The sequence below is a fragment of the Ochotona princeps genome, chromosome 4 (genome assembly GCF_030435755.1).
Source record: "Ochotona princeps isolate mOchPri1 chromosome 4, mOchPri1.hap1, whole genome shotgun sequence".
NCBI classification, from domain to species: domain Eukaryota; kingdom Metazoa; phylum Chordata; class Mammalia; order Lagomorpha; family Ochotonidae; genus Ochotona; species Ochotona princeps.
In genome coordinates this window covers 44,418,177-44,442,808 of record NC_080835.1, presented here as the reverse complement: position 1 = coordinate 44,442,808, position 24,632 = coordinate 44,418,177, and the positions used below count along the sequence as shown (strand labels likewise).

The 24,632-nt window shown below is 49.4% G+C and overlaps 1 protein-coding gene across 1 annotated transcript in view; it reads left to right on the top strand.

The window, feature by feature from the left end:
- Nucleotides 1-23,485, top strand: part of PARVA (parvin alpha) — a 152,915-nt gene extending 129,430 nt beyond the window's left edge. Inside the window, exons 6-13 of the mRNA XM_004593779.3 lie at nucleotides 1,733-1,848; nucleotides 5,980-6,038; nucleotides 8,030-8,049; nucleotides 9,408-9,469; nucleotides 9,723-9,791; nucleotides 12,915-13,016; nucleotides 13,563-13,635; nucleotides 22,569-23,485. Of these exons, the coding sequence (XP_004593836.2) occupies nucleotides 1,733-1,848; nucleotides 5,980-6,038; nucleotides 8,030-8,049; nucleotides 9,408-9,469; nucleotides 9,723-9,791; nucleotides 12,915-13,016; nucleotides 13,563-13,635; nucleotides 22,569-22,645 (578 nt within the window). The 3' untranslated portion in view covers nucleotides 22,646-23,485. The remainder of the gene's footprint in view (nucleotides 1-1,732; nucleotides 1,849-5,979; nucleotides 6,039-8,029; nucleotides 8,050-9,407; nucleotides 9,470-9,722; nucleotides 9,792-12,914; nucleotides 13,017-13,562; nucleotides 13,636-22,568) is intronic.
- The last annotated feature ends 1,147 nt before the right edge of the window (nucleotides 23,486-24,632 follow it).

Sequence of the window (24,632 nt, the reverse complement as noted above, 5' to 3'; positions counted from 1 at the left end):
ACCCTAATCCAACTCTTTTCATTATTGTTCCTATTCCTGATCAAATCAATGCATATTTTCACTATGCAGGTCATGGCATATTTCAATATTGTATCATACGTATTTTCTATATACCATGGTGACCTTTGTTATAATTTTTTTAAATATTTGTTTGTGTGTTTATTTTAAAGAGAGAGTGCAACTAGCTGCAACAGCCAGGCCTGGGCCAGGCTGATGTTAGGAGCCAGGAACTCCATCTGGGTCTTCTCCATGGGTGACAGGGAGCCAAGCACTTGGGCCATCATCTTCTGTCCTCCCAGGTGCATTAGCAGGAAATTGATTGAGAAGCGGAGCAGCTGGGGCTTGTAGCAGCACTCTGCTATGGGATAGTGGCATCACAAGCAGTGGCTAAACCCACTGCACCACAGTGCCAACCCCTGTTCTGAAAACTTTTGATATTAGATAGAAGATATCCTATTGATGACTTAAGCCCTGAGTTGCTGATGATCTTTTTTTAACTCTGAGTGGCCAGCTAAGTATCCTAGCTTGTGTGTTTGTTTGCTTCTCTTGAGTTGAGCCGAGCTCTCTGTTACACTGAGCTCCAGGACTGAGTTGAATAGTGAAGCCAGATGGAATAGTTATCACAGTGCCTAGGTGCTGCCACCCCATGGGGTGTCACCCAGAGCTGGGCTTGTGCATAGGAGATGATGGTGTGGTCGCTGGGGAGTCAGCAGGCCCAGCTCCAGGGGGGAAGCTCCTCTGCTTCCCTCCTGACTATCCCCCCTGGCTACACATCCAAAGACACTGTGCTCTCCATGGGTGGCAGGGGCAAGCTGGTCTGGGGATTGAGGATTTTTTTTTTTAATTTTCTCAACAGTAATGTTCATTACTGAAAAAAATAAGAGAAGGCAGCTAAGCTTGAGGAAACTTAGATCCCCACCTGACTTACAGAGCTTGTTCTATGCCTTGTTCTCTTCTGAACACTTCATATGTTTTCATCCTGAGACCATCTGAGATAAGAATTCTGCCATCCCCATTTTACAGATGGTGTAGTCAAGACAGGGAGAGGTGAAAGCTAGTGAAGGCAGAGACTGTTGTCTTTTCACTGTCTACAGCAGTGAACCAAGAAGAGAGATTGGCACATAGGAGCACAATATGATTTACTGACGGGGTCCAGGGTTACACAGGTAATAAATGACAAGCTCAGGAATGGAGTCAGCTGCAGAGCCTGGGTGCTGAGCACCACCACCTCCCTGCCCACTCACTGGCTCCCATGTGTGGCCCACCGAGCCACAGACACTATGAATACTGTGCTGTGTTCCTTCACGTTGGTTATGTGGAAATAGTACGTATAAATTATATATTTTCTATATGTGTGTGTATACAGAGAGACAAATGTGGTTTTACAAAAATGAAATCAACTTGTATGTGTTCGGAAGCTGTGTATCTTGAGAAGTCATTACCTATCCTGTATGTCATTGTTTTGTAACATGGCACTGTGTGGCTAGATTATAATATAACTAACGAAGGGTTTAGGGATCATTTTCCATTTTTCTGTTACAGACTAGGTGAGTTCTCCCTGCTCACAACTGTTAATTATTCCTGTAGGCTAAATACCAAGAAGGGGGATGTGTCTTAGAGGTGTGCATAGTTTGAAGGTTCTAGTGTGCACTGTTGCATTGCCTTGTATCTGTATGTGTTGCCTGTGACCTGAAAGGAGATATTCCAAGGTTTAAATCCTGCTTCATTTCAGCTGTTCACGCCAAGAGCCTTGTGGCCATTTTGCATCTGCTGGTTGCTCTGTCTCAGTATTTCCGGGCACCAATTCGACTCCCAGACCATGTCTCCATCCAAGTGGTTGTGGTCCAGGTAAGGCAGTTACTACTGCACATAGCTTGTTTGGATTCTTAGAAGAGATGGCTAGGGGGAGCTGAATGTGCTTGGGCATGCTGGGGCGGGTTGTTGGTGAGGGATTGGTGAACTCTTGGATCCACTTTGGCTTATCCCTGTTGAATTTGCAGAACATGGATGAGGGTGTGCTTGTGTCTGGGATGACTTCATGTAAGTTGTGTGTCCAGGTTCGGAGTTTTGTTGCCAGGCAGGCTGTGCCAGGCTTAATGAAATTAGTGTGTGCATGCATTGGTATACAGGAAGGGATGGATATCTTGCAGTCTATACAGAATCTCATTTTTCTTGCACAGCTCTTAGAGGGAGTAAGTGTGCATGTGATGGACTGTGTGCTTTTGTTTGTGTGCTAAAGGAAGACTGCCTGGCCAAGTCCAGGGGAAAGGCACTGCTGCTTTCCGGCCGCCCAGAACTGCACAGCTGGGGTGTCAAGTCATCTTTTCCAGATTGTTGGATGGAATTTCCATCCACACATGGCTGTTTAATTTCCACAGTGAGGGTGTGCTCTCTCCCCATGACTCTCACTCTGCTCCTCGCCCCATTAAATACTCAAATTCAATTTTGTTTTCCAACTTCTGCCCATTTAGCAAAAGGTCATCGTTTTGTTTGCTTGTCTGTGTTCTTTTCCCAATAAACAAGCAGCAAGGGAGGACTCCCCACATGGTCAGGGTTATCTGGGATTCTGGATTAAAGGACACTATAGCCCAGGAACTGGGACACTTGCTTGATCAGGTCAGTTTCTGGGCTAAAAGGAGCTTTGTGCCAGTGGACCCATCATTAGCAGAAGGGACCATGGTGGAGCTCCTAAGCCAATGATAAGCAGTGCCCCAGTGAAGAAGGGTTTCTCTCACACCTTCTGGGAATTTAACTCTGCTGGCATCCAGAGGGCAGAATAGGAACACGGCCCCTTGGCTCTGCCTGCTGGGAGAAGGGACTAACACACAAGAAGCCAATAGGGTTGTCAGTAGACCATAGTCAAGGCATTGGATGTGCCTCAGACACTGAGGGCTGTTGACAGACAGGTTTCAACCATCCACACTTCCACAGCTCTTCAGTGGGTCAGGCTCAGGGCTCAGCATTTCATGGATGCTGGGTTTATGTGGCCAGCCCAGAGCCTCCTGGGAGAAGCATCTTGCAAGTCACCCCAGGTCAGCACCCTTGTGCTGTCGTTCCTGGTTCAGTAACCCGTGCAGCCACCACACTGTTTGTGGAAACAGTCCCTCAGGAGGGAGGGGTGATAAGCAGAGCACTAAGGAATCTAGAGACAGTGAAATTCTTCATGGTCTTTGTCCTATGGGGTGGGGGTGATACGCACATGCGTCAAAGCTCACAGAAGGAGCAGCACCAACGGTGGACCCAAGTGAAAGGTCAGAGGGGATAGCAGGTCACCCTCTGGGTGACCCTGAGGGTTCAGTGTATGTTCACTAGTTGTAGCAAGTGTACCACGGTGGCGGGTGAGCAGACACATCCAGTATGTACGTGGGAGATTGCTGCACCGTTCTCTCAGCTTTGCCATGAAGCTAGCACATCTCTGAATGCATGAAAATCTGTTTTTTTTTTTTTTTAATTCCGATTTCTGGAGCAGTTTGCAAACGAGTACTTCAGTGACTACCTCTCACTGGCATTGCAAATTGTGGAAAATTTCTTGAGTAAACACACTGTCATTATATTCATTTATTAATTCTTCCATTGCCAGCAAAGATAAATACTTCCATGCAAATTGCCCTTTCGTATCTTTTGTGACAATCCATTCTGATTCTTTGCCCATTAATTTATTGAACATCTTTGTATTTTTCCTATCAGCTTGAATAAATAGCTCGCTAATAGAAATAATAGAATATGCCTGTTGGGATGACTTGGGAGAAAAAGCCAGGGTGGAAGAGCTGAGTGGGAGAGAGGGGACTCCTCTTTTGAAACAGTGGCCATCATAAGGCAGCCTCTCGGGCCTGGCTTTGAGTTCAACTCTAGGCCTTCAGAGGCTGCTGGCTTCATTTCTCCTGTAGGTAGCATTGTTAGCGTGAGGGGAGACATTACATATGATGGTGTCAGTGTGTGCCAGGTCTTAGGGGGTGTCTTGCTGCACTTGAGTTGAAGAAGCCCAGGAGTAAACAGCAGAATTGGGATTGAATCACTAAGTCGCTCTAGACACCCCCATTCCCTAGGGAAAAAGCAATGAAGGTGCTCTGGGTGCCATGTGAGGGGCCACTTAACCCTGCATCTTTGCCATTCTACATGAATGCATTTATTTCTGTCTAGAAGCTGAAGCCGAGGTTTCCTGGCCATGAAGGGTCTCACCAGGAGCCCCATGGGAGAAATTTTACAGGGGCCTAAACTGGATTTGAGGGAAGTTTCAGTTTATCTTCACCTGGGTCCCTTGGAATAGAGTGTTTTCCTCTTGGCCCTCTGATAGTTCGTTCTTCTCCATCAGATCCGCCGAGTCTGGCTCTTACCCGCCTCTGCCTATCCCACCGGTGAAGGCTTTTGCAAGGATGCTAGTGCTGTGGCTCTTGGGAATCCTAAGTTTGGGCAGAGGCTCTGCTGAGTACTCTGGAAAGATGAATTCACATTGTGATCCCTGCATCATGCTGAGGCTGTCCCCAGGGTCTGCTGCTAGCTGCACAGGGATCTTATCACACAAGCCTCTCTCCCTGTGCCCAACAAGTCTTCCCAAGCTCTGATGCCATTTCCTTGGCTGCCATGCACACCTGCTCAGTGGTAGAATCCTCCAGACCTGCACTCAGGGTGGCCTCTGACCATGGCAGCCGCACCCTCTCCTGACAGCCTCCTGAGCACAAGTGTCCTGGCCCAACTCTGTCTTCAGGCTGGGGCCCTGGCACCCACTGGAATGGAATGACTCCTCTTCCTTTGTGTCCAGCCAAATCCCAGCTGTCCTTGAAGGGCCTGCCCCTGGGCAGGCTTCCCTGACCATCGCTGTTCCAGTCTTGCCTGCATGCAGCACTCTCTCTGTTCAAGGCCACCTGGTCATTTATTCCCCACAACACTTTAGAGAATGGATCCAATTAGGAATTAAGCTGGAACATCAGTCATAACCCATGAGCCATGGAGGAAAACCCTCCCCTTCGCCCTGCTTTCCTCTTCTCCACTTTGAGTTCCTCCCGGCCAGATCTGATGCTAGCAGGCCTTGTACACAAGAGGCACTGGTGAATGGCATACAAAAGGGTGGGCTGCAGTGAGGCAGGTGACTTTATGTCGAAGAATAAGCAGTTACCCGAGTAAGCACTCACTCTGTTCTCAGAGCATGGGAGACCTGGGTGGCGCTCCTGGCTTTACCCTGACCCAGGCCTGGACACTGAGGCCCTTTGGAGAATGAAGCAGCAGATAGATTCCTCTTTCTCTCTCTCCCTACCTCGACCCTCTTCCTGTCTCTTTATCTGCCTTTCAAATACGTATCTTTTCAAAAAAAAAATGAGAAATGAGAGGTTTATTTTGCTGTAAACAACTGAAATCCATAGTTTTTGCAAAACATTATTTTTAGTGAACTTCTAAGACCTTTCATATGCTTGAATCTCAAAATTGTTCTTGCACCAAAACAGACATATCTTTTAATCCCACTTTCTGCAAACTTTTACAAGTACTGATATTTTAGAGCTCCCATGTTTATTAGATTTTTTTTTTTTTTTTAATTCTTTGCCTTTGTCTAGATCCTCCCAGTTGGCCTGGGTCCCTGCCTCCCGCCACTCTGGCCTCCCAGCCCCATGTGCTGCTTCTCCACTTCCCTCTGTGGACCCAGCTGGAGGGCAGACACACCCTGGCCTTCATTTCCATTCGGTTTACTGTGGCTTATTGCAAGAGCCCCACAGTTTGCTTCCAACAGAGCGTCTTCCAATAAAGAAAGGAAAGACACACCATCCAGGATGCAGCCTACTTGTTTGGATGAAGCACTAATTGCACCCGCGTCCTCTTGGTGTAGTCCAGCCCCAGCAGAAACAGGGCGTGTTTGCACTTTTGGCATTATCTGGGCTCCAGAACCCGGTGACTTTGCCGAGATCAGGAATGCTCCTGAGTTTGTTTGTTACTGTTCTAAAGCATATTTTTCTCTTTTCCTCTCCACACCCCTCCCCACCCCCATTTCAGAAACGAGAAGGAATCCTCCAGTCTCGGCAAATCCAAGAGGAGATAACTGGTAACACAGAGTATGTCAACACCATTGTTGCCAGCGATTCTGTAATGGAACACAGATGTTTCTCCGAAACTCATCCATTTGCTGATATTTAGTTTTCATTTATTGGGATTGCAGGAGGATTAGACTTAGCCTTTTCCATGCATTCAAAACATGTCTCTCCATGCTGAAGGTACAAGCTTGGGTGGGGAAGTGGGGCCTGGGAATTAGCTGTGATTGAAAAAATTCTAATTTTGTGGCACTCCAGGAAAAAAAGTATGCCTAAAAAAAAGCCAACCAGCGTGAAATTGCCACGCTGTAAACATGGACTTGAATGTTAATCATTAACCTCCAAAAGGACGCTTCGCTGTCTTTTTTCTAATCTGGTGGATTTGGTCATGTGCTACGGCCCCCAAGCCTCCCTCTTGGGCTCAGAGCTGTTTGGGGGCAGGGTTCCCCCTGTATGTAGAATATTGGGATACCAGAGCTTACCAAAGGTAGGCAGTCAGGAGTTTTACCCCCTGGCATTTGGGGACCAGGGAAGCTGGAGTGTTAGGGGGAGGCCTTAGGCCCTGAGCCCCAACCCCATGCAAAGCCAGCCAGGGTTGGTTTCCAGCACCCCTGAATCCCCTAGTCTGTTCCCTTGAACTGAAACAACAGTGGGGACCGCTAAGCCAGGCCACCTTGAGTTCAAATCCAGGCTCTGCCATTTGCTTATTCACTGCGTCCCCACCCTCTCTGACCTCAGTGTGAAGTGTGGTGCATCTTGCAAAGCTAGAGAGCAGGTGAGGATTCAGTACAGTGCCCGGCCTGCCACCTGCTGCTAACGGCTGTGCTGTCTGCCTTTGCACCTGTCACCATCTGCCAGGAGGCACATGGGCACTGGCTTGTATGCTCCACATTGCACATACCAGGGCCTCCGGGCTTGGGCAGTTTAGGCCAAACAAAGCAGGGGGGACGTGGAATGGCCCCTTCCCAATATGTCCCGTGGGTGGCCTGTGCAGATCCCCTTAGACCTCTACCTCATAGTCTTGGTAGTGGTAGGGTCACATGAGATCCCTGCCTTGGTGCTGTGAGGGACAGGAGCAAAGTGGGAAGGAGCTTGTTCCTTCCAGCCCCTCCTGGCCTGGGCTGGCTCACCTACTCTGAGTACTTGCTAAGCACTTGCTAAGGCCCACAGCCCAAGGCTGGTGAAGGCAGCTGTCTGTGACAGTCACTGTGGTGCATGTAGCACTCAGCTCCAAGCTCAGCATGGTCTTCTCTTTACACCCTGTAAATGACCATTTAGTGGGCAACCCATGTGTAAGTGGATAAACCAATATGACAATCATAATGAGAACTGAAAATTTATTGAGAAAACAATGCACTACTAGGGCTAATAGGAACATCTTTCTAGATGGTAAAACCACACCACACTGAAGCATTTACCATTATTATCCTCATTTTAGACAGAAGAGACCCAGAGCAGAGAGGGTCAGTGACTTGCCCAAGCTAACACAGGAGGTAAAAAAAAAAAAAAGGTTCAGCAGGATTGACACATAAGTCGTCTGCTTCCAGTTCTTAATGCTCTGCTGCTTCTGTCACAAAGGGACGCATCCGTACCCTGTTGGTAAAAGCCAGTGCTGGGCCAATGGCAAGTGCACCATAGTGGGCATCATGGGATGGGCAGAGACAACATTGATGTCCCCAGTTACAGCATCCAGCAACCCAAGCAGTGAAAAGCCACTCTGAGGGGTGGGTTGGTGGGTGAGGGGATGGTGGGGGTGACCTGAGTGAGGTTCCTAAGAATCTTCAAAAATCTGTGCTGGGGGAAGCCCCATGTTTGTTCTTAGTGGCATGTAATAACGTGATTATTTACACTAACAAACGGTCCTTGAGCCATCACAAACCTCATTTGGGGGTCCACCCAGTGCCCAGGGAGTGACCAGAGCAGTGAGGGAGAGGTTTGGAGCGGCTCACCTGAGGACAGGTCGGGACGGGCCTCCAGCAGCGTCATGCTCACTACCCTCTCTTCTCTTCCTCCAGGGCTCTGTCCGGAAGGCATGGTGAGTTATTTTGTTTTAAAAATGTAATACATAACATGTACTAAAGATGCATGCTTTAAAGTGGTTTTTATTTACATAAAAGAAACACAGTTCATGTATTTCATAGTTTGAGCCACATAATGTGACTTCCCTCCCTACGCTCCCTCACTGCCACCCTCCCTCCTCTCCTGACTTTTCTTTAAATTTTTACACTGAACATACTTTCAGTTGGCCTTATCCAAAGCTCAGCCCCACCCCCCACCCACTGAAACAAAGATTTCAGCAAGTAGTAAGTTGCTCAAGAGGATAGGCAATTCATGTCTTCAGTACTCTGTATATGAGGTGCTACAAATCAGGGAAAACATTTGTCTTTTGGGGGACTGGATTATGGCACTAAGTGTAATCATCTCCATTTGCAGCCATTTTGTTGGGAAACAGAGAATTCATTCATTCATTCTGACAGCTGAGTGGTATTTGATCGTGTATAAAGACTTCAGTCTCTATATCCAGTCATCCATTTGCATGACTTTCAATCATGGGGTCCGCAGCAGCAGCCTGGGGACATACCCCTTTGCCCTCTGGTGCTCAGGGGGCAGCTGTGTCACCAAGCCACCAGCTCACCTGGGGACACCTCCCCTTGCTCTACAGCACACTGCCAGCTCTGGATTCTGAGAGCCCGGAGGCTGCAGTCAGCAGCTGCCTGCCGAGTCGCGTGATGCCAACCTTGACTGTGGGAACCTTGAGAGCTGGACTGCTCATGCTTTTCACTGCATGCTCATGCTGGCATGCTGGGAGAGGCCCCCTTTGCAGAGAACACTTGGTAGAGGAGGAAACACAGGCACAAAGAGTTAAATGGGCTAGATTATTGTTGGGGGAAGGGGGTCCATATTCCATCCGGGAACTCCTGGGTCCCAGCCCTCTTATCTGTGCCCCTGTGCCAGGTGGTCTGTGTTGGGAAATGAGGGAGTGAATGCCATTTGGATGAATTCCTCCATAAAGCTCCAGGATCACCTTAGAGTGGGGCTGACCCAGGATAGCATGGAGCATAAATAGTGAAGAGAAGGGACTGTTCCCACAGCCAACCACCTACCTTACTGCGACTCTCACTTCAGCCTGATAGAGCTGACCTGTGCACACAGGTACATGCATGCACACACATAGAGCAGGTCCAAGGGTAAGACTTAGCACAGTCCCAGATTCGGAGTTCCCAGCACAGCCCATATTGCCAAACACATCTGCACTAGTTGCTAACCTTGTAGCTGTAGTTGCAGGCTCATGCCAGTGGGCCCCAGTGTGGGGTGAGTGTGGGGAGGAGGGAAAGGGTGCCAGCTGAGAACATGTTCTGTGTGCTCCACGTTCTGTCCTCCTTGGCCCTCCAGAACGTGATGCCTTTGACACCTTGTTTGACCACGCCCCGGACAAGCTCAATGTGGTGAAGAAGGTGAGAATGGAACCTTGGGGAGGGGAGGGATGGAGAGAGCCAGCACTGCCTGGTGTCCCAGGCCCAGCCCTGCAGCATGGCAACCTCTGCTGCCCCCCGTAACAGCTGTGGGCTGCCTGCCCCTCCTCCTCCCACCAGATGGGCACCCGGACCCTCGCCTTTCCTGGGGCTCACGCAGTCCACCTGTCACCCTGCAGCCCCAGGCTCTGGCTCCAGGAGCCTCCCTCACTGAGCCTGTGTGCTTCCCTTGTAGACACTCATCACCTTTGTGAACAAGCACCTGAATAAACTGAACCTGGAGGTCACAGAACTGGAAAGCCAGGTGAGTGACAGCCCTGCCCCACCCCTCATCCCATCACCCACCTGGAGTTCTCTGGGCAAAGAGGGCAGGTGCAGGGAGTTTCTCTGTAGTTTTCTTCCAGATTTTTATTTTGAAGTTGCAAGAATAAATACCTATATCGCTCCACTGAAGTACATCAAGTCACCCCATCTTTTTTCTCTGTTCTGTACATACTTCAGCACCCATCTGTTAGGAGGAAATCCGTCCTGATAATCACAATGTGAGAATCAATTACAAGTAATTATTTTTATTGGAAAGTCATATACAGAGAGGAGGAGAGACAGAGGAATATCTTCTATATGTTGATTCACTCCCCAAGCAGCCACAACAGCCAGAGCTGAGCCAACCTGAATGCAGGAGCTTCTTCTGGGTCTCCCACACAGGTGCTGGGTCCTGTTACAACTAATCTGTAAGAAATAGTGGGGCCCGGTGCAGTAGCCTAGCAGCTAAAGTCCTTACCTTGCATACACCAGGATCCCATATGGGCATTCGTTTGTGTCCCGGCGGCCCCACATCTCATCCATCTCCCCACCTGTGGCCTGGGAAAGCAGTTGAGGATGGCCCAAAGCCTTGGGACACTTGGAGAGTGAACCAGTAGACAGATCTGTTTCTCCTCTCTATAAATCTACCTTTCCAATAAAAATAAGTAACTCTTAATAAAAGAAAATATATATTTTTAAGGGAATTAAAGGGACAGACGGTTGGATGTTCTATGGCTGGTTCACTTCCCAACTGGCAGAAACCGCCAGTGCTAGACCAGTGGGTCTTTCACATGCATGGAAGAGGCCCAGATATTCAGTCCGTCTTCTACTTCTTTTCCCAGGCTGTTACTAGGGAGCTGAATCAGAATAGAGTTAACACATTATGGGATGCCATTGTCTCAGCCAGTGGCTTTATGCCCACCCCATTCCCAGGCAATGTTAACATCGATACAATAATATATTTAAAGGGAATCCTAAGAAATTGCTGACTGCTTTGGAGCAACTAAAATGATAACATCAGATGGTTGGGAAAAATTGTTCATTGGGATCTTCAGAAAGTTGATGGGGGAAAAACACATGGATTTCAGAAACTTTTTGCAGTAACATTTTAATCCCATTTTCCATGAAGTTTTTGCATGCTGCACTGTGTTGTCTCTTTCTCAGGCTTTCATGGCACACGGCTGATGTTTGTGGAGTGTGCAGGCAGGTAGATTCACCTTCCTTATCCCGCCTTGAGCTTCAGGCCATGCTTAGCCATACTTGCCAAGTCTAGCTGTGCTGTGCTCGGGGCCTCCCGTTAGGGGGCGCTGGTGAGCAGCAGCACACTTGCTGACCAACCATGCGTCCTTTTCCTTCCCTCATACTTAGTAACCAATCTGTATCAGGAGCTCCTTGAGGACACATAATGGGTCCTGTTTCCCAATGTCCTTTCAGTCCTTATGAGTTGAGTTCTTTCAAGCATAGAGGTAATTGTCTGGTCTGACGCTGGCCTCTCCCTCTGTGTTTCTGGATGCTGTGGACTGAGTCCTTCCTCCATCTTCCCAGGCAGGGAGTGCATGTCCCATCGGAGATGTGCAAGTTATAGCTGCTGCTCCCACCCTGCCAGCAGCACCATCACCACCTGGAGGGAGCAGAGCTCAGTCCCACTGAGCCACCCTCATCCCCAAGGTCACAGATGAGCTCCGTCTCATCTCAACCCCTTCCAGCCACACCTACCATCTGGCCCCAGGTCTCAGGCCCCCTCTGAATTGACGACCAGAAGCAGGCCAAGCTCAGGCTTGGATTCTCATGCTTGTAACTAAAGCTAAGCCATGGTTGGTGCTATGGCAAAGTGGGTTAAGTTGCTACCTGCAGGTTCAAGTTACAGTTGGTTCCACTTCTGATCCAACTCCTTGGTAATATATCTGGGAAAGCAATGGAAGATGGAGTAAGTCCTTGGTCTCCTGCACATACGTGGGAGACCCAGAAGAAGCTCCATCTAAGCTCCTGGCTGTCCCAACGCTGGCCCTGTGGCCAATTGAGAAACCACTTTCTCATGGGCTGTACCCAGCAGAGCTCACCGAGGAGTGCAGGCCCCAGGCCCAGCCATGCTCCAGCAATTCAGTTGAGTTCCTTTGAGCTTCCTGAGATGATTGCCAGAAACAGATATTGGCAAACTCCTGCAATTACTGTTTATACCCACAAACAGAGCCCAGCCTCCACTGAGAGGATTCTAGAATATCATATATACAACTGACCCCTGTATGTCAGGACAGACATCCTCCACCCAGGCTGTCTGATTCCAGAGGTCACCTCCCCTTCTGCAAAAGCCCTGCCCCCTCTGTGCTGGGCCTGGGGTCTCTTCTCCTTGGATGGGGCTCCCAGCCTATCCAGGGACGGACTGTGCCCTAAGCCTGTTTAAGTACCCTCAGCACATAGGTGGGCCTTGTCCACGAGAACCAGTGAGTCCTGATTGCTTTGCTGTTTTCTCAGAGAGTAAAAGTGCACTTTCGTCTATACATACCATGCAGTTGCTAGGCGCTTCACCTGGATTAGCCTGATTACACTGTAGCGTCGGTGCTAGACTATTATCTCCGTTTTTCTATAAAGAACAGTGAGGTGCACAGAAGTTGTGCCACTTGCTCAGGCACCCTAGTGGGGCAGTCGTAGAGCTGGAATTTGAGCCCAGGAGACCCTGCTTCAGGCATACTGTGCTGCCTTGAGAAAGACCATACCCAGGCCTGGGTGACACTCAAGTTCCCTCGCCATTAGAACCCACTCCTCTCTGGTGGCACCTTTTTCTCTTTTCTGTGACACTGTTAGCAGGAGCAGCGACCATCCGCGTCTCCCTCTGAGGAGGTGCAGCTGTTACCTCCACATCAGCTTCCTCACTGCCCTGTGAGCTCCCTGGGGGCAGGAGCCACACAGGACTCACAGGTGACCTACATCCAGTCCTGCCCAGGCAGAAGTCTCAGTAAAGCCTGAGCTGAGCTTTGGGCTGCTGGCTTAGGGCTCCCAGGTTGGACAGGCAGCTGTGGGCAGACCTCCGTGTCCCTGCCTGCACCAGCAGCCCCGGGGTGGGTGGGCATAGCAGGTGGTGACCCCCTTGGATGTGGCAGTGCCTCACCTGATGCTCTCCCTCCAGTTTGCTGATGGGGTATACCTGGTGCTGCTCATGGGGCTCCTGGAGGGCTACTTTGTGCCCCTGCACAGCTTCTTCCTGACCCCGGACAGCTTCGAACAGAAGGTAAGGTGAGGGCACGGCCCAGGAAGCCCTGATGGATCTGCTCACACCTGCATGGAGGGGTGGGGCTGGTGGGAGCACTGAGCTGGGAACAAGTTACCAGCAGATCCCCATGGGCACAGCCTGCCTCCTCTCTCCCCACAGTGAGCCTGGAAGCAGTGCCAGGCCAAGCCCAGCCTAGCCCAGCCTGGTTCTGAGGGTCTCTCAGATTTAGCCCAAGGTAGACCCTGTCTCTGCCTCTAGCACAGGCCTTGCCATCAGCCCCTTCCAGGCATGTGCATCTGTCTGCCTGGGTTGGAAGGGCCAGCATTTGGTATTAGAACCTGCTAGAACAGGCAGAGGATTTTGAATGTTTTCAGGAGTGCTTCTCCAGTGAAGGCGAGATGGCCAAGCCCCACTCGCTGCAGACTGCCTGTCTGGGTAGTCACATTTCTCCTCCAAGTTAGCCCTGGCTGCAGTGCGGGGCTCCTTCACTCCCCAGGACAGGTGCCGGGCTAGGGTGTTGGGAATGGGCATCCAATAACATGAATATTACATCTCTCTTGCCAGGTCTTGAACGTCTCCTTTGCCTTTGAGCTCATGCAGGATGGAGGGCTGGAAAAGCCCAAACCACGGCCAGAAGGTAGTGTGGTCTGCCCTGGGTTTGCAGCAATAGGCTGAGTTCTTCCCACCACACCAGAGCCTTCAGAGCCTAAGGGCTCTGATTGTCTAGTAGATGAAGTTCTTTTTACTCTCAGCCTGGGAAGATGGGACTGGCACGGGTGCTCAGCCATGAGGACCCTTTGTGAGCTTCCTGGGGGGAAGCAGTGCTCTGGTGGGTGGCAGAGAGGCTGGCTCAAAAGTTCATCATGCCCAGGACCTTCTGACCATGTGTCCCAATCAGTTGAGGTCGAGGTTTGCAGTGGAGCAGAGAGGTCCAGGATGCAGAGTCAGCCCTGAGCATTCATTAGGAATTGGTTCTGAGAACCTTTCCCTATTGCCCTCCTGCCTATCAAAGGCCCCAAATACTCAAATCCCTCAAAGAAAATGGCCTAGTGTTTGCCTGTAACACACACATACACACACACACATATCCTCCAGTATACCCTGAATACTCATAGCACCTAATGCAGTTTAACTGCTAGGTAGGTCTGTGCTAGCTGTAACGTTTAGGGAATCATGACAAGGGAGAAGTCTGGGCATGTTCAGGACTCGATTTGAGGCTTAGGAGCAGCAGAAAGGAACAGGTACTCCGGCAGCCCTGCTGGCTCCTGCTCAGGACACACAGGCTGTGTGTGAGAGTAGGAGGCACAGGGCTCCCGGAAGTTGCCTTAATATGGACACTTGTTTTCTGTCACATACCAGCTAAACTGTTCTGTTTTACCAGCAGTGTGAGTCAGCATGTGTTGTAGATAATCGTCTGTTTATGTCAAGTAGGAACATTAAGAAGGCTGTGCATAGGCCCCTCGCTTGTACTTTTCTAGTTGTTTGAAGTCAAGTGTCCAAGTCGGGGTAGAATGTCTGCAAGTCCCTCCCTACACAGAGAGCGGGGTGTATGCTCTTAGCCCTCGTGGTCTAGACCCACCAGACTAAGACTACTCCTGACCTTGAGGCACCTGCAGCCCACCTGAGTTGTGAGGAAAGGTGCACCAGTCACCAAAACAGTGATGCTCATGGTAACCACCATGAAGAAGGGGGTCACCCCCACTTCTGTCTGGGTTGAGGAATGGCCAGATGAAGTTGGCACTGGTCAGATTAACCCATAAGGATCAGGAAGGGTTTCAGTGTGTGGAGATCAGGGTAGAGAAGTGTGCCACCCGGACAGGATGGCAGCGTGAGCCATCTTGGAGAGCCAGCCTCATGGCTCAGCATCCATCAGCCACAGCAGCAAAGATCAGGGACCTATGCTCGGCTGCTAGAATCGTGCTCTGAGCTCCTACTCACCTCCAGGGTAGAACCTTCAACTGGGCTGGTACTGTCCCTAGCAAGACCACTCCATTAGGGACAGCCTGGGCCCTGTGGCCGGATGTTGAGCACATGTTTCTGCATCTGTTCTACTTCTAGCTTTCTTTCTGTTTCCCTGCTTTTCAAATAAGAATTACCAGACAGATCTCTTATCCACATAAGGTTTACAATAGCCAGGCTTGGGTCAGACCCAAGTCAGGTACCTGGAATTCCCTCTAGGTCTTCCATGTGGGTGATGGGGTCCCCAATATTTGAGCTGCTTCTGCTACCCAGGGTGCACATCAGTAGGAAGCTGGGTTGGAAGCAGAGGAGTCTGCACTTGAACCAGGTACCCCAACATGGGCTGGGGCCTCTGAACCCCTGTGCTAAGCACCTGCCCCTTCCATGGCCTCAAACTGTGTACTAGAACACTTCCTGGTTCCAGATCAGAGTACCTCTGCTGATATTTTTGTTTTCATGCCTTTATTTCCCTCCAGTCGGGTAATTTTGTCCATCTACATGGATGTTTTGGCATATAGATGCCGTGCCTTGTGCAGTTATTGAACTGCTTAATGTGCAACTTCCTGACCAACGGAAATGGAAAAACCACATCTGTTTCTTTTGTCGTTACACTGGGCATCATGCCCGTGCTGAAATTTCCAGTGCATAAAGAAAGGAGCACTGAAACAGTGTTTTATGAAATTGTGCTTTGTGAGAAATGCATCCCGGCATCCCCCCTGCCTTATGCACTGGTAGCAAGAAAGGGCAATCGTGTGCTACACGTCACGGATATTGCCAAAGCTGCTATGTGGGTCATTCCTTGAGGGCATTTCAAAATCAGATTGGCCATGCTGGAGGCATTTTTCACAGCAAGTTGTTTGCGAGGTCATGGAAATGCACTCTCTGCTGTGTGATACCCAAAGCTCTGCTGCACCTTGAAAGGCTGAGTTTGTGTCTCAGATAACTTTTGCTCTGCAGGATTCATAACATTTAGTTTTCTGACTAATATGATTGAGGGGCAGCATCAGATTCATGACCAACGTGGTCACATCCTACTTCCCTTATGTGGCACACGGAGCTAGCAGCTGTAAGTGGATGCTCTTGAGGTGAGATTATCCCAGTTATCCAAGTAGCCCATATCGAGCAGGTAAGGGAAGCAAGAACATACCAACCACTGAGGGTGAACTAACTTATAAGGTGACAGGCCAAAGAACCAAGGAAGCCCCTAGCAACTGGCAGAGCAAGATATGGATCCCTCACCCCAGCCAGTCCTGTTGCTTCCACAAAGGAAGCAGCCATGTTGATACCTTGGTTCTATCGCATGAGAGCAATGATGGATTTTTGAACTCTAGAATTATGATGTAATAAATGCAAGCTGTGTTAGACCACAACAGGCCAGCAGTAACATGAAGCAATGTACTACTGGCCCAGCACTTCCACTCACATCTGTGCATGTTCATATCCCAGGAGTCCTGTTCAAGAGTTTCCGTAATAGAATTCTTGTACATTGCTTATGGAACTGTAACTTAGTATAGCCATTATAGAACAGTGATAGGATTTGCTAAAACATTAAAAATAGAACTACTGGGGTGAGGGTTTGGCTTAGCATTTAAGATGCTCACATCCAATATTGGAGTGCCTGGGTTCATGTCCCTGCTCTGCTTCTACCTAGGACATACCCTGAGAGGCAGTGGGTGACTATGGCTTGTGTGATTAGGTCCCTGGCACGCTCACAGGAGACCCAGGTAGAATTCAGGATCCTGGCTTTGCCTGGGCCCCACTCTGGTTTACTCCTTGAATGCCTGCCACAGCCAGCCATAAGGAAGCTCTCTGTCTTCTATCTCTCTTCTCTCTCTGCTTTTCATATGAAAACAAACTTAAAAAAAACTCCCACAACCCAACAACTCCTCTACTGGATATCTATGCAAATTCCCAATATCAGGATGCCAAAGAAGCAGCTGCACTCCCGACACCCAAGACACGGACTCCACCCAGGTGGCATTCTGTTCAGCCATAAAGTAAAACCATTTGCAACCACAGGAATGGCTGGGAGGACATGTTAAGTGACACAAGCCAGGCACAGAAAAACAAATACTGCATCATCTGGCATATATGCAGAGTCTAAAAATGTTGACCCCACAGCAAATGAGAGCAGAAGAGTAGTTACCAAAGGCTGGGAGGAGATGGGTGAGGCTGGTCAGTCACTACAATGTTGGCTGCACAACAGAGTAAAAATACAATGAAGAATAATGGGTTGCATATTGTGAAATTGCTAGAAAAATATTGACTGTTCTCAGTATAAAGTAACTGTTGGAGGTAGTGGCTATGCTGGCTACCCAGATTCAATCATTATACAGTGCAGATATGAAGTGAAGCAGCACATGGTACCTCAGAAATGTTTAGTGTGTCAATCACAATTTCAAAGAACATAATACTCACGAAGACCTAACTGGAGTGTGTATCTCCAGTTGACGTAAGTGGAGTGTATTCATACCTGGGTTGTTATTGTATAACACTAAAAAATACTGAATCCAGGTCAAAGGAAGGACTCCCAGCTATTGGAGCATGAAGAGTTCAGTGACTATACTCTACCCTATGTGGCTTTGTACTTGTTTTTTTTGTAATCATGGACAAGCCTTCTAGGGCGCTACAAACCTGTAAGAGGTAGATAACCAATGGAGAGTATTTATTTCTGGAAAACTATAGGATTGCAATCGATTAGATCTTATTAAACTTGCCTAAGAATGAACAGCTCATGCAACATATCAATGCTTAAAATACAGCTTGAGAACAGATCACAAAAGAATATATGTACTGTGACCTCCTTTATACAAAAAAAAAAAATCCAAAAAGAGGCAAAATTAGAATTCATTCTTTAAAGATCTGGGTGACAGTCTAGGAAGAAAAACCAGAGTCTGATGGACATCCCTCACTTATTTCAGCCCCGGCCAGCTGGGGACACTGAGCCCCCAGGTGTCCTTCCTTGGTCCAGGAAAGGGTCCCAGCACTGACCTCAGAAGACAACCAGGGCCGCATCCCTGGGTGTCTGCTGTTCTGCTCCCTTGCACTCTGTGACTTCTGCATCTCAGAGAACCAGGAACTAAGGGCAAGTGTGGAAACCACCGCTGATGCCAAGGTGGGGAGGGGAGAAAGCAAGCCCCTCCATCCCAAGCTTCTCTGGGGAGACCCCTCGGTCTGAGTGCTCTTTCATGGCCCCTCCTGCCTGCCAGCCTACTCCCTGTGGCCTCTAACACGGCCTGTTTCCAAGGGACCCGCAGTCAGCACTCTCAGGCTCAGAGCAATACTAGCTCCTCACGCCAGGGCTCACTAGGCTCTGATTCTACAGCATCAAGTCAGCAGGTAGTGGCAGGACAGTCCCTGCTCTGGCTGGCCAGTTTGTCTGGGACTACCCAGGGGCCGGCCTTGACTTTCTCAGTAGCAACAGACAGTAAGCAATGCCTCCGCCTGCAGTCTCCCCTCTTCCCCTTGCCCACCTGGTAATGATGAGGCCATTAAGGACACAAGTGAGATTCCCCAAGGAGCAGGGCTCAGTCTGCATGAGTGGAGCCCCCTGGAGTTGGGCAGTGCACACATTGCACAGCCGTTCTAACAGCTTTGCTATTGGGTAAAGATGGAAAACAGATTCACAGAAGTTCAACTCCTCACCAGGCTCACACCACTGCAGTGATGATGGGCTGCAAACCTAAGTGGCCATTGAAAGTGAAAGGAAAGTATCTCCAACTGACCCCTTATCAGACATGACATTGCTCTAGCAACCTCAGTCCGCCTGTCTAAAAGGGGGAAAATAGGAGGCCAGCATTGTGGCTCAGAGTTAAGCCGCTACCTGAGGTTCCCACATTTCATATCAGAGTGCCTGGGAACAGGTCCTGCCTCTCCCTCTGATGCAGCTTCCTCCTTACATCCCTGCCATTTATGTGGGAGACCTGGGGGGTATTCCTGGCCCAGCCCTGGTTGTTACAGGCATTTGAAGAGTAAGCCAGTGGATGGAAGATTGTATATGTGTGTACATATATATACACACATACATGTATGTCAAGTAAATTTTACTTTGAAAAATAAGGATAAATGCATTTTTCAGCTTCCATTCACACCCATCCTACCTCAGGTCCAGACTCCGCTGTAGCCTGTACCCACTGCTCCTACTTCTAACCATCGCCCTCATGCTGGTAACACTTCACCTCTATCTGCTCACCTCCTTCTGGGACCATTTCCAGTCGTTTACCTCATCACCCTCTTGAAACTACACGGCCTGCTGGCCACACCCCCTTTCTGGGATCCTCTTCCTTGGCTCTTAGAACACTGGGCTTCTTTCATGTTCCTGCAGGGCCTCTGCAGGCCGTCCAGCCATGAGGGGCCTAGGGTCAAGGCAGAGGCAGGCAGGCCCTGAGAAATATTCACAGGTGGAATGAATGCTATGAAGCTAGAGCATAGGGACTTGGAGGTCCTAAAGCAGGGTGCCCTCACCTAGGCTGGGCACAGGAGGCTTTCCCAAGGAGCCGGGCTTTGATGCCAGGTCTGCAGGAAGATCAGAAGGCAGAGGTTTGGGAACAGCACTCAAGATGTCACAATAGCGCAGGCAGAGGCCAAGCCCAGGCCAAGAGGAGATAGGGAAAGGAATCCAGTGGCACTGTGGTATGTGTGAATGGGGCCCGAGTGGCCTGAAATGAGGCTGAAAAGGTAGTGTAGCTCAGATTATTCCTCACAAGGCCACAACTTAGGTCAAATAGCCCTCTGGCCATAAGGGGGTTGTGAGCTGTGCATCACTCTAAGGTGCACAGATTAGAATGTAGTCTACAGAAATGTGAAGGCTGGCCCCTAAGTTTGCACATCTTGCACAACCATACCTAGAGGTCTTAGGTTCTGGCTGCCACAGGTAGGCTGGGTTGGCAAGGGCGTCTGTAAGAAGCTCAGTTAGGAGCCAGGCAATGGCCTCGGTGGCTCCTGACTTTCCCTTATTCACATTCTCGTTATGACCTCACCTGGAATAACTTCCTAATGTTTGGCTGGAGTAGAATATAAGAAACACTCCACACCAGCCTGTCAGGGGAGGCCAGGAATCGGGCCAGGGGCATAGAGTTACACCTGGTTGGAGGTGATGTGGGGGTCCAGCTGACTCCCTGCTCAGCACAAGTGGGCTAAGTTAGCTGGGCTTGGTCACAGGTCAGAGCCCCAAATGGGGCTCAGATAATGTGGATGAACCCACAGGGGAGCAGAAAGGAAAGCTGTGGAGGGGTCGTGGGAGTCCCTGCTCTCTCAGCGAGAGAGCTTGGCTGACAGTCCTGGTGCAGCTGGGGTGCAATAAAGCTCCTCTGCCAACAGGATAGGTCCTGGGAGGCAGGAAGTTCCCTGGCCCTCAGCTGTGGCTAAGTCACAGCATTCATCTGGGTCATGCCTATAACTCCAGTGCACCTGACTATAGCAGGTGGGGCTGTAAGAATTCCAAAGCCAAGCCCCAAGAGCCCCAGCATCCTACTCCTACCAATGTGCATGGCTCCCTGTTCCTGTTGACCAGGACACTGCCTGACACCTTCCCCAATGGCTCAGCTTGACCCCTCCCAGCTGGGAATCACAAGAACATTCGTTTTCTTCTCACATCGCTTCCCCCATCTGACCGCCCTCACAATTACTATTGCTAACCACCTCGGCACCGTGAAAAGCATATACAGTGGGGCATGCAAGTCATCAACGTACAAGTCCCAGAGATGCCATCAACCGGCTGCCACACAGCCTCCCCCTGGGTCAAAGACAAGCCTAACAGTAGCCCTGCCCCCACCCTGCCCCTAGTCATGCCTAAAGGTAGTCTCCATCTCAGCTTAAGCTTCATGGGGGTTTGCTCTTATTTTTTTCATTTCATGTTACTACCCAAGTGTGCATTTCTAAATAGCAGAGTGTCATTTGTGTTCAACAGATGGCTTGCTGGGCGAGTGCCGGGACAGGAGCAGAGAGGAGGCTTGGTGGGTGCAGGGAGGTGGGGGAAGCTGAGGGAGGGTGACGTAGGCAGCCACAGATGAAGGGAGTAAGGAGACTAAACAGAATGCACCCATGCTTTGTATCCAGCCTGGCAGCTGCCAGTTTTCAACTTACAAAGTTATCCAAGCTCTACAATTAGAAGTTCAGGACATTCTAGAATCCTGCCTCACTATACCTCAACTTCTGCAGCCATACAAATGCATGTGAAGGTCTCCAGAGTAGCAGGATTTAATTAGGATTTAATTAGTAGCAGGATTTAAATGCATTGTGGTGCAATGGGACACCCCTGCCACTCCAGAATCCCATATCAAAATGCTAATTTCAAGCATCAGCTGCTGTGCTTCCAGTCCAGCTCCCTGCTAAAGCACCTGGGAAGGCAGCAAAAGATGGCCTAAGTGCTACAGCCTTTGCCACTCATATGGAAGATCAGGGTTCCTAGCTTTAGCATGACTGCCACAACCAAACTTGGCTTACTGGGGCCATTTGAGTGGTGGACCAGTAGATAGAAGATATCTGTCTCCCACCTCCCTCCCATCCTGTCTCTTTGCCTCACAAAGAAATTTTTTGTAAAAAGTATAAATAGTGGCACTAGTGTTGTGGCATGGTGAATAAAATCACCACCTGTGACACCTGCATTCCCATATAGGCACCAGTTGAAGTTTCAGCTGCTCCACCTCTAACCCAGCTCGCTGCTAATGGCCTGAGAGATGCAGTGGAAGACAGCCTAAAGGTCTGGGTCTCTGCACCCAAGTAGGAATCTGGATAAACTTCCTTGCTCCTGGCTTTGGCTTGGCTCAACCTTGGAGAGTGAACCAGGGAATGGAAGATCTCTGTCCCTCGCAAACTCTTTCAGATAATTAAACAAAAAACAGACATTGTGAAGCCTGCAATTCTGTGCCCTCTTCTGTCCCTGGCAAGTTCCTGTCATTTGATGTCCTTGCCCAGCAGTCACCCTCTGCTCCAGGTAGGAGGTGGCTGTATAAAAGCTCAGAAACCCTCAGTGGAACCTCCCTGATGAGATCCAAGGAGTCTCCAAAAAGTTCATGGAAACAATGCATATTATAGGCAACTATGCATGATTTTCCAGTTCTTTGCATCAAAGTAAACATTTTTTTCCTTCTGTATCCCCTCTAACCCTCTGAAGTACAGCTCAACTCTCCTTTGTGCCTGAATCCCATTCCTCTTACCCTGCTTCTCACCTGCCACTATCTTACTGTCTTCCTGCTGACCGCCTTCTCTGCCAGGTGAAGCCCTGTGCCTGCCAGAGCCCACCTTGTGAAAGGAGAAGCAGCTCCTCCCCTACTGTAGCGACAGGCCTTCCTCTACCTCTCACCTGCACTGCTGGCCCTGGGGCACAGGGGAGCGGCCCTAACACAGGGGAGATAGGGCAGTCACCTGCAGAGCAGTTTCCAGGGTAGCATCCATGTGCCCTGGGGGTTGATTTTGGCAGAGGCATGTGCCCTGGGCCCAGCCTCTGTCCCCTCACTTCCTCCTGCTCTGAATCCTCATGCAATCTTCCCACTCTTCCATATCCTCAAGTCAGCCCAGAAGCAGGCTGGACGCAAGGGAACAGGGCTGGTGAACACCAGCTGTGGCATGGGACGCCCCCAGCAGCATCCCTGTCTTTTGTCTCCCCTGCAGACATCGTCAACTGTGACCTGAAATCCACACTGCGGGTGCTGTACAACCTCTTCACCAAGTACCGAAATGTGGAGTGAGCGGCCCCAGCACTCACAGACCAGCCTTTGGAATGCCCTGCCCTGCTTCTCTCCCGTCTCTAGCTCCACGCTCTTCCACAAAGCCAGGCGCAGCCCAGACACTGGGAACGACAACACGTAGGAAATGACCCACACTTCCGGGCCCTGGGGCCAGACCCAGTGGTGCCGGGGAGCGTTGTCCCCCTGCCCCTGATGCCATGTCCTAGCTTCCCTCTGTGTAATCTAGGCAGCAGCAACAGAGTCCCCAGAAGATGCAGGATCAGAGTTCCCACAGGTGTGAGCACATGCTGGGCATCACACTGGGTCCCACAAGTCAAGTTCATGTAGCCTCATGACTCTGCTGTGGGCATCATGGTTCTCTTCCAGAGAAGGACCCTGAGCTCAGAGGTTCCAGAACTCGTGTTTTTCTGCTTCATATAATGTGTGCATTACTAGCCCGTAGGGTTCCTTGCATGTTCTACAGGGGTTGTGTGTGTATGTGTTGTGTGCCAAGGTCTACCTGCACACACCTGAGTGTCCAAAGAAGGCAAGAACCCTCCAATCTCACCACCAGGGGCAGGCCAGGTCAAGGCTCAGTGATTCATACTGCAATTGGCAAATCAAATTTAATCCAATTAAGTGTGTGTGTGTGTGTGTGTGTGGCAGGACTGCATGTCCCTCAAACCCTTTGTAGAAATGAAAATTACCCTTAATTCCTTCAGATATTCTAATAACCCTGTACTCGAGTGACATTTGGGAAGAATTCAGTTTAGAATTAATGGAGTGGCACATTTTGCAGCCTTTCTGCTTGATTGCATGTAATGGAAATGCCCTATATTTTCCTGCAAAATAAGTACTCAATTCATTATGATTAGGCAAACGTACAATATACTCGGCATGGCAGAGAGCTGGGCACAGGCCCATCGGAGCATTGCTTATGAAGTAGGGCTCTTCAACAGGGACCCTTGAACTTTAAAGAAAGGAACTCCGTTTTGCCTTCTAATTGATCATTTAGACCATTCTGGCAAAGTCTGCCCACATGCAATTACCGGCTAATTCGAGCAAGGAAAAATGTAAGTCATTTAGACCAAAGCCGAGCAGTTTCCTTGTGTGGGTGACTCTAGGGCCTGTGGTTACTTGTATCTCCTCCATGTGAACCTGACTTTAAAATGCAGCACTCACCCTTGGCCAGGCTGCCCTTTGCTAGGTCCTGGAGGAACACAGAAGGAGCTCAAGGAGAAGCATGGGAGTGAGGGGATGTTTGCACTTTGGCCAGGTAGATAACTGCCCTTAGAGACAGCCAAGAGTGGCTTGGCGGACTTCACATTTGCACCCTTAAACTGACCTAAGCCTTGGGAGAATCACTGTTCTAATCCATCTTCACGTATGATTGTCAGAAATACACCTACCAGACACCAGCTTGGGTCCTTGCCTCTGGAAGTCTCTGACCACCCTGTCACTGATGCAGGCACATTGTACTAATCCCTGTCTGGTTTGGGGGTGCTGCCATGATCTGTGTCTGCACCACTCAAAGTTAGCCTCCCACATTGTCCAGAACATTCCTTTCAGCCTTCTTGTCTTATCATACTGTGTAATTCAAAACCTATAGCGCTTAAGATAGTACACACTTGAGATCTTGCTCTAATTGTTTGTCAGCATAATAAGCATTTCAGATACAAGCGCAATGTACTTTCTTATGTCAATTTATGTGAAAGAATTTTTTTACATAATTAGTGAAATATATTTTTCACTAGGAAACACTAAATAGTGTAATAGTTCTGTTATTCTCTTTTAATAAGTTCCTGGTAGCAGATCAAGATAAGCAATGTGTGTCCTTGAGCGATCCTAACATGGGATGAAATGACAGAAATGCATTCTTTCAAACATGCTATGCTGTATGGATTTTGTCTCCTCTTGTCTTTTTTTCCCTTATATCAAAGCTGCAAATGTGCAAGTGCCTTAAGAGTGCACCTTCTTACATTTCACATGTACGAGTCTGAAAACTTAT